At 35.9% G+C, this 10385-nt stretch overlaps 1 protein-coding gene across 1 annotated transcript; it reads right to left on the bottom strand.

Annotated features, from left to right (window-relative positions):
• On the bottom strand, positions 18–726 carry LOC107648179 (zinc finger protein ZAT11-like). Its single transcript, XM_016352154.2, has one exon. It carries the CDS (start codon positions 649–651, stop codon positions 136–138), a length of 516 nt encoding a protein of 171 aa, XP_016207640.1. The 5' UTR covers positions 652–726; the 3' UTR covers positions 18–135.

A 10385-nucleotide genomic window follows, 5' to 3' on the forward strand; every position in this document is an offset into this window, starting at 1 on the left:
GATGAGTGGAATTGAATGAATAATCCCAAAGAATTGAATTGAAAAGAACAGAAGAAATCAAATAGAATTGCATTGTAATAATTACAAAACAAGAAACAAAATTGAAGTAACAAGGAAGGGTAGAACAATGAAGAATCAAACTAAGGCATGAAGCTTATTATTAGGAGTAATACTTCCAAAGAGCACCTTCAAATCATTCTCCAATGGTGTTAGGTTCAAGTCCAAGCAACTAACCCTTAGACTATTAGATCTCTTGAAAACCGGAACTTTAGCAACAACATGTTTAATCTCATTCATAGAAGACACAAGTTGTTGATGTTGATCATTTTGTGATCTGTGCCTTCTCATGTGGCCTCCGAGTGCCTGACCAAGAGAGAATTCTTGGCCACAAATGGAGCACTCGTGCATCTTCGGCTTAGTATCAACGTTGTTGTTGGGTTCTGATTCCAGCTTTGGCTTCTTGTTGTGGCTTGTTCTGTGGCCTCCAAGTGCTTGAAACGATGGGAACTTGCGGTTACATGTCTTGCACTCGAATTCCACTTCACCATTGTTATTGAGGCTTCTTTTCTTTCTAATTATTGGATTATTAGAGAGAAGCATAAGGCAATTCGCCAAGTCTATTTGATCTATTTCTCTCTTCATCTGACTCATGAATCAATCAATAATATTCAAATGATTATTATTTGAGGAGTAGCTATATAGTTTTGAATTGAATTTGGAGATGGAGAGGTTTACAGTTTATACTTGTATATATATGCAGCGCTACTAGCTTATAAGGAATAAAGTCAACCGTTTTGACTAGTTTGAACGAATAAAATAATTATAGATATCTAGTATTAAAAAATTAAATTCAGTGAATAAGATATTTTTATTACGTGAAAGATTGTGTTTTCCTCACGTGGGGCTTTCGCATATTTTTCTTTTCTTCTTATTTATTTATTTTTGAAATAAGAACCGCGTCGGAGCTTAGTAGCAATTGGACGATGTTTGGTGAGCTACCCAACTAAGTGCAGGAGTTGATTGTTCTTTCAAAGTTGGAATGTCCTGATTAAGAACTAACATATTAACACGAGTTTAATTTTCACCTATTATTTTATTATAAAATATATTTATACACAACAATATGACACACAAAAACAAAAAAGCAGCTATGAGCTATCTATATATATATAGTTGTCTCATGTTCGCATTTATGATCAAACTAGATTCATCACATTTATTTATAATTAGTGTTATTCAATTTGATTCACATTTTTAATTAAATTAGATTTTTATTTATAACTAGGAAAATACAAAAATACAATCCTTGTATATATTGAAGCTTGGTGCTTACCTAAAAAATCTAATTATTCTAATACAAAAGATTTAACTATTATTTTCTTGTTAAATATTTGATCATCTTTATAGCTAATTATTCTATTGGAAAAACTCATAAAATACATATGAATATACACAAATACTTAATATCTGATTATCTATTAAAGTTAGTATTTGTTTTTTTGTATGATGTGCACATTTTCCAATACACATAGCTTATTTCAGCCGACACATTTGTATAAAGATTGAAAACATCAACATAGTGCATTATTTGATAAAGAAGAGTATTATTATTGCATGTTGGAATATATTTGAAATTTATATCAATTCATCTTAATTTTATTAATAATATCAACTAAAATTAGTAATTACATTCTTAGAAAAGCTAAATCAGTAATTATAAATATTATTGTTTTAGTAACCTATTAAATATAATCAATGCGCAATCACTTATTATTATTATTATTATTATTATTGATAAAGAGTCAAAAAGCAAAGTAGGCTATTGGTGCATGTAGAATAAAGAATTAGATAGCAGAGAGAAATTAAACACTGGCACTGGCAGGGGAAGCATCTCCATTATTCAAACACTAATGTCAAATGTGTAGTACAGTTTAGACTTTAGACTGTTGAATTTAATTAATCCTAAGATTATTTAATAGCTGATAATATTTCAAATGGCATCTAGAAAATATGTTACATCATATATGTTACGCCAATTGTGTAATATTTTTAATTAAAAATAAATAAAAACAATAAGGAGCACGCAGTATTGTTAACATATAGATTACAGAACCGTCTGATATATTAATGTATGTGGGTGTATCCAAAATCAGTCTAAATCTTTTTGAGTTTATTTATATAATTTAAAGTTTTAAATTAAATTGATAATAGATTTAATGGTTTGTATTTAATTTATAAATAAATTATTAAAAATTATAATAAAAAATAACAATAAGTTTTTGATATTTTAAAATTGATCTCATATAAAATATAAATAACAAGTCCTCATTTCAGATGTTTGTAGTCGCTTCTTTCTTTTTGTGAGGATCTCTTTCTCACCAGGTACCTTATGTTTGCTGCCGCTTCTTTCTCTTCGTGAGGACTCTGCCGCTTTTTTCTCTACCATCTTTCTCACCAGGTACTTTTCTGTTTCAACGCAATTTCTCAATTTTGTCGAAATTTCCTTAAATTTGTGTCGGACGTGGTGTCTCTTCAGTTCTACCGGGATCCTCTTCGGCGTCATTATCAAGAGGATTCTCATTGGCACAAGTTAATTTTCAAGGTTATATTTTGGCAATTTGAATTCTCTACATTTTACAATTAACGTATATTGATGATGATTGTTTTGTTTCGATGTGTGATTTAATAAATTTTATTTAATCTGCCACCAGCTTCGTGGTGCTCGTGTTCCTCAATTTGTTCTACTGCACCGCACTCCTCTTTGCGTAAGAATTTGGGTTTAGGGTTTGGCTTGTGCACCCATCTTTTACTATGCCCTTTTTCAACTCAATTGAAGTTTTAAATTTATTTATTTTAATTTTCTCTTTTCTCATCATTCAAAGTTTCATCCTATGCTTCTATTATTTAGATTTCAAAAGGTTGAATATTTGGGTCTTTTATTATGAGATCTTTATATCTTAATTTAGAAATGTTGAAGATGAGTGGACATATATTTATTTTTGTATATTATAATCTGTTATCCAATATTAATTATATTTTATTAATTTGTATTAGATTTTTAAACTGAAACAATCTATGAAAATACATGATAAGCTATTTTCTTGTCTTTTTTTTTTCTTTCTTTCTTTTTTTACTTTTTTCTCTCTTTTTTAATATCCTATATATGAATATTTGCTAAAACTTTAGTTATATCTTAACTCTCTTAGCTTATTGATGAATTCATGTGCAAATTAATAATGTTTGTGTAAGATTTTTATTACTGCCGAGCATTTTGAATCATCTTTGTTCTTGTCAACACATGTCTTGAAGTATGCTTTAGTTAGATGTTGGATCAATGGTGTTTATGGAGTTACTTTCAAGTTGAAAGTCTTCATTTTTCTCACTTTCGACATTTCTTTGTTTTTGGTATACTAATTTCTTGTTCTGCGCTATTCACATTGTCCTAAAGCCTTTAAACTTCACCCTGTTTATGATGCATGTGATGATTGCACTAAAAGGGTCAGTACCCATAACCTTTAGTGGGAATGAGCAGCCTGCAGCTTATGATAATTTGGTGTCCATTAGTGATCTTAACCCCGACATGAACAAGAAGCTTAGCATTGGAATCGCTTCAATTCTTGAAAACAAGCTGTCTGTGCCAAAGTCAAGATCCTTTCTTTTTAGCATTTTAATTGCCTGCATTATTTTTTAGTTGATCTAGTTATTTATTCCTATTTTGGTTTCTCTACTACTTTTTACACCTTGGTTGGTTCATAATTTTAAACCTTCACTGGTAAATTAGTTAAAGAAATACAAGTAATTAAAGAACTACAAGTTATTAAAGAACACTTTACAAATTGGACCGTTTGCTTGCACAACTATTTGATATATAAACATGTTTAATGTATAGGATGCATCCAATAAACTACTATTAAGCTTTATGCATGTTTCTTACTACGAGTTGTCATTGGTTATTCCGTGATTTATAAAAATTTGTATTATTTTTAATACCATAACTTTCTTAAAATGTAGGCACATTTTTGTCATTGAAAAAGAAGAGAGGTGAACTCAAGCTATTATGGACAAAAGAAAAATCAGAAATGTCTTGCCTTCATAACCAAGAGTCTCAACATTGAACGAAGTGATAATAGAGATAGTAGTATAGTGTACCATTGGTGTTAGCTTAGTAGGAGACTGATAGAAACTCTAGAAGACTATGTAAATATTTGGCACTGTCATAACTAGGGGTGACAAATGGGCTTAAACCCGTCGGGCCGACCCGCATAACCTGCCAAAAAAGGTGGGCCGGACTGAAAAATTGGGACCGCCAAAGAACAAAAGCCCGCCTAACCCGCACCGCTTAAACCACGGGCCTTGGCGGGACGGGGCGAGCTTCCCTGTCGGGATTAGTTTTTTTTGGTAAGGGGGTATTTTTGTAATTTTTTAGCCAAAACTCAACTTTTCCTAACCCAACTTACAAGAGTATGAAGATGAAAATTGAGTGTTTTGGATTATGTTTATGTTGCTTTGGAGTCAATATTTATAATTATGTTTTGGATGAAAACTTGGTTTATAATTATGTTTATTAAATATTTATAATTACAAAGACTTTAATGTTTGTGAATATAAAAAATAATTTTTTATGCCTTTAAAAATTATAAATTTATTAATGTGGTTGTGAAATTATATATATTTTGAATACTGCCATCAATCTAACTTATACCACGAAGATTCTGATTAAGAGATCTAAGAGATATTCATTCATTCTACGGTGGAACGGAAGTGGTTGTCAGGCACGCGTTCGTGGGGGAATGATGATGATTGTCACGTTCATCACATTCATGTTGAAGTGCGAATGAATATCTTAGATAGGAACACGCATGTTTGAATGGAAAACAGAAATACTTGCATTAATTCATCGAGACACAGTAGAGCTCCTCACCCCCAACAATGGAGTTTAGAGACTCATACCATCAAAGAGTACAAAATTCAGATCTAAAATGTCATGAGATACAAAATAAATCTCTAAAAGTTGTTTAAATACTAAAGTAGTAACCTAGGTTTACAGAAAATGAGCAAACTATGATAGATAGTGCAGAAATCCACTTCTGGGGCCCACTTGGTGTGTGCTGGAGCTGAGACTAAAGCTTCTCACGTGCCTGGGCTGTTTTGGGCATTCAACGCCAGGCTGTAACCTGTTTCTGGCGTTGAACTCCAATTTGTAATGTGTTTCTGGCGCTGGACGCCAGACTGCAACATGGAACTGGCGTTGAACACCAGTTTACGTCGTCTATCCTTGAGCAAAGTATGAACTATTATATATTGCTGGAAAGCCCTGAATGTCTACTTTCCAACGCAATTGGAAGCTCGTCAATTGGACTCCTGTAGCTCCAAAAATTCTATTCCGAGTGCAGAGAGGTCAGGATCCAACAGCATTAGCAGTCCTTTTTCAGCCTGAATAAGATTTTTGCTCAGCTCCCTCAATTTCAGCCAGAAAATACCTGAAATTACAGAAAAACACACAAACTCATAGTAAAGTCCAGAAAGCAGAAAGCATTGCCACCACATGTAATTAATCAGAATTTCTTATATTAAAAACTCGAGAATTATTGCCTCCTTATCCTAAAGAAAATCTTCTATTTTATTCATGTTTAATGATGATGAGAAAAATAAATTATAGCTTAATTGGAGATAAAATCAAAATATAAATACTAATTACTACTATATGACTCCTAAGGTAAAACTCAAATAAATAAAAAAATTATGACAGGTTTAAGGTTAAGATCAGAACTCAACAACCTTGACTTTGGGAAGCGGATGCCTCTTTAGTCTGTGGAGTGCTTGGCCCTTCAAGAGATAGTTTCTGACGCTTTAGTTCTCTTAATTCACGCCCTTGCACTTCTTGTTCTCTGAGCAGTTTGCAAAGCATGCTGTTTTGATTTTGCTGTTCTTCCTTCATTTGGTCCATGGCTTCTTGCAACTTAGTAACAGATGCTTCAAGATGCTCCCAGTATTCAAATTGAGGGAGTTCTGGTAGGAATTCTTGCGCCCTCCTCTTGGTGGAGTCATCCTGCACTTGTTGTTTTTCTATTGTGATTTTAGTGATTGGCTGCTCCATTGAGATATACTCTGTTATTCCCATCTTTACTCCAGCATCTTTGCAGAGCATAGAGATTAGGCTTGGATAAGCCAACCTGGCATCCTTGGAGTTCTTGTTTGCAAGTATGTAGAATTCAGATGGGATCAGTTGATGAACTTCTACTTCTTTTCCCAACATAATGCAATGGATCATCACTGCTCTTCTCACATTGACATCAGAACGGTTGCTGGTGGGCAATATAGAACGCCCAATGAAGTTCAGCCATCCTCTGGCGACTGGTTTGAGATCTTCTCTCTTGAGTTGATTTGGGACACCCTTCGTGCTGGTGGTCCACCTGGCTCCAGGGATGCATATATCCTCTAGAATCTTATCCAGGCCCTTGTTTGTTCTCATCATTCTCCTATTGAAGGAGTCTGGATCATCTTTCAGCTGAGGTAGCTTAAAGATCTCCCTGATTTTGTCAGGGTGGATGTGAACAATCTTTCCTCTGACCGTAGTCCTATAGTCATAGAGGGCAGTTCCAGATATTCTCTGCTTGTCTGTTTGCTACAGATTAGCGTAGAATTCCTGAACCATATTCCTTTCCACTTTTGTTTTAGGATTAGCTAGGACTTTCCAGTTCTTGTTTCGAATCTGCTCTTGGATCTCCGGATATTCATCTTCTTTCAAATCGAACTTGACTTCCGGGATCACAGATCTTAGACCCATTATTTTGTAGTAATGGTCTGAATGTTCTTTGGTTAAGAACCTCCCTTGGTTCCAAAGTGGTTTTGGAATGCTCTCTTTCTTGCCTCTTGGAGTGGGTTGTTTTCCTTTAGGAGCCATGATCTTAGTGGGTATGGTTTAGTGATCACGGATAAACACACCAAACTTAGAGGTTTGCTTGTCCTCAAGCAAAAGAACAGAAAGGAGAGGGATAGAAGGAGAGCAAGTGTTGAATGGTGGATGAGAAGAGGGAGGCCGAATGTGTTTTTAAAGGGGAGGGGGTGAGTTTTTCGAAAATAAAAAGGAAGATAAGATAGAAGATATGATTTAAAAAAATATGATAAGAAAGGATATAATTTAAAATTGAAAAGATATGAAAGATATTTGAAAAAAAGATAAATTTGGATTTTTGAAAAAAGATAATATGGAGATTTGAAAAAGATATTGATTAGTTGAAAAGATTTTAGAATGAAAAGAGATAGATTTATTTTGAAATTTTGAAAAAGAGTTGAATGGGATTGAAAAAAAAAAGGATTTGTGCTTATGGATTAAGATATATTTGACATTTTGAAAGTAGGGTTTTTAGAAATTAGGGATTTTAGAAATCAGATTTTGTAACATGTTTATGCAAGAAATCATGAATTGAAACATGAAAATTAAAATTAAAATGAAAAATATGAAGAAAAAAATGAATTTACCTCCTCCCCACCATCCTGGCGTTTGAACGCCCAAACGCTGCATGTTTTGGGCGTTCAACGCCCAAATGCTGCTTCTCCTGGGCGTTCAACGCCCAGCTGTTGCTTCTTTCTAGCGTTGAACGCCAGGAACTCCTTTGTCACTGGGCGTTTTTCTAAACGCCCAGGACGCTGTAAATCTGGCATTAAACGCCCAGAAGGAGCTTCTTTCTGGCGTTCAACGCCCAGAAGATGCTTCTTTCTGGCGTTTAACGCCCAGATGGCTATCCTTACTGGCGTTCAACGCCCAGTGGATGCTTCTTTTGGGTGTTGAACGCCCAAAACAGACTTTTACTGGTGTTTTCTTGCCAGTGAGCTCTTTTTCTCTATTTTGTGTGCAGAATCCTTTTGTAACCCTGTAAACTTATATAATTGACTCTTTACTTTAGTATCAATGAACTTTATATAAACAAATAAAATTAAGAATAGGGCAAAATGCTTAGAGGAAGTGATGCCCCATGGCTGGGTTGCCTCCCAGCAAGTGCTTCTTTATTGTCTTTAGCTGGACCTTGCTGAGTTTTTAATCTAGCCTCAGCTTTGAGCACTCTTGCTCAACATTGCCTTCAAGATAGTGCTTGATTCTCTGTCCATAAACAATAAACTTCTTATCAGAATCAATATCTTGAAGCTCCACATAACCATATGGTGATACACTTGTAATCACATATGGTCCCCTCCACTGGGACTTCAGTTTCCCGGGGAATAGCCTGAGCCTAGAGTTAAACAACAGAACATTTTGTCTTGGTTCAAAGATTCTAGATGACAGCTTTCTGTCATGCCACTTTTTTTATTTCTCTTTATAAAGCTTGGCATTTTCGAAAGTAGTGAATCTGAATTCCTCTAGCTCATTCAGTTGGAGCAATCTTTTTTCTCCAGCTAATTTGGCATCAAAGTTTAGGAATCTGGTTGCCCAGTAGGCTTTATATTCCAGTTCCACGGGCAGGTGGCATGCCTTACCATACACCAGTTGGTATGGAGAGGTCCCTATAGGAGTCTTGAATGCTGTTCTGTAAGCCCACAGAGCATCATCCAAGCTTCGTGCCCAATCCTTTCTACGGGTACTTATAGTCCGTTCCAGGATTCTTTTTAGTTCTCTATTAGAGACTTCAGCTTGCCCATTTGTCTGTGGATGATATGGAGTCGCCACTTTGTGGCGAATCCCATACCGGACCATGGCAGAGTAAAGCTGTTTGTTGCAGAAGTGAGTGCCCCATCACTGATTAGTACCCTAGGGACACCAAACCTGCTGAAGATATGTTTCTGGAGGAACTTCGGCATTGTTTTAGTATCATTGGTGGGTGTGGCAATGGCCTCTACCCATTTTGATACATAGTCAACTGCCACCAGAATATATGTGTTTGAGTATGATGGTGGAAAAGGCCCCATGAAATCAATTCCCCATACATCAAACAACTCAATTTCCAAGATTCCTTGTTGAGGCATGGCGTAACTATGAGGCAAATTATCAGCTCTCTGGCAACTGTCACAGTTACGTACAAACTCTCGAGAATCTCTGTAAAGTGTAGGCCAGTAGAAACCACATTGGAAGACCTTGGTGGCTGTTCGCTCACCTCCGAAATGACCTCCATATTGTGACCCATGGCAATGCCATAAGATCCTTTGTGCTTCTTCTTTAGGCACACACCTATGGATTATGCCGTCTACACATCTCTTAAAGAGATAGGGTTCATCCAACAAGTAGTACTTTGCATCAGTAATTAATTTTTTCTTTTGTTGCCTGCTGTACTCCTTGGGAATGAACCTTGCAGCCTTGTAGTTTGCAATATATGCAAACCATGGTGTTTCTTGAATGGCAAACAAATGCTCATCCGGAAAGGTCTCAGAGATTTCAAGAGAGGGGAAGGACGTCCCTTCTACTAGCTCAATCCGGGATAGATGATCAGCCACTTGGTTCTCTGTCCCTTTTCTGTCTCTTATTTCTATATCAAACTCTTGCAGAAGCAACACCCATCTTATGAGCCTGGGTTTTGAATCCTGCTTCGTGAGTAGATATTTAAGAGCAGCATGGTCAGTATACACAATCACTTTTGATCCTACTAAGTATGATCTAAACTTGTCAATGGCATAAACCACTTCAAGCAATTCTTTTTCTGTGGTTGTGTAATTTTTTTGGGCATCATTCAAAACACGGCTAGCATAATAAATGACATGCAGAAGCTTGTCATGCCTCTGCCCCAGTACTGCACCAATGGCGTGATCACTGGCATCACACATTAATTCGAATGGTAATGTCCAGTTTGGTGCAGAGATAACTGGTGCTGTGACCAGCTTAGCTTTTAGAGTTTCAAACGCCTGCAGGCACTCTGTGTCAAACACAAATGGCGTGTCAGCAGCTAGCAGGTTGCTTAAAGGTTTTGCAATTTTTGAAAAATCCTTTATAAACCTCCTGTAGAATCCTGCATGCCCCAGAAAGCTTCTGATTGCCTTAACATTGGCAGGTGGTGGTAATTTTTCAATTACCTCTATTTTAGCTTGATCCACCTCTATTCACTTATTTGAAATTTTATGCCCAAGGACAATCCCTTCAGTCACCATAAAGTGACATTTTTCCCAGTTTAAAACTAGGTTGGTCTCTTGGCATCTTTTCAGAACAAGTGCTAAATGGTCAAGGCAGGAGCTGAATGAGTCTCCATATACTGAGAAGTCATCCATGAAGACTTCCAGAAATTTTTCCACCATGTCAGAGAAAATGGAGAGCATGCATCTCTGAAAGGTTGCAGGCGCATTGCACAGTCCAAATGGCATCCTTCTGTAAGCAAACACTCCAGACGGACATGTGAATGCTGTTTTCTCTTGATCCTGTGGATCTACTGCAATTTGGTTGTAGCCTGAATAGCCATCCAAAA

The sequence above is a fragment of the Arachis ipaensis genome, chromosome B06 (genome assembly GCF_000816755.2).
Source record: "Arachis ipaensis cultivar K30076 chromosome B06, Araip1.1, whole genome shotgun sequence".
Taxonomy (NCBI): Eukaryota; Viridiplantae; Streptophyta; class Magnoliopsida; order Fabales; family Fabaceae; genus Arachis; species Arachis ipaensis.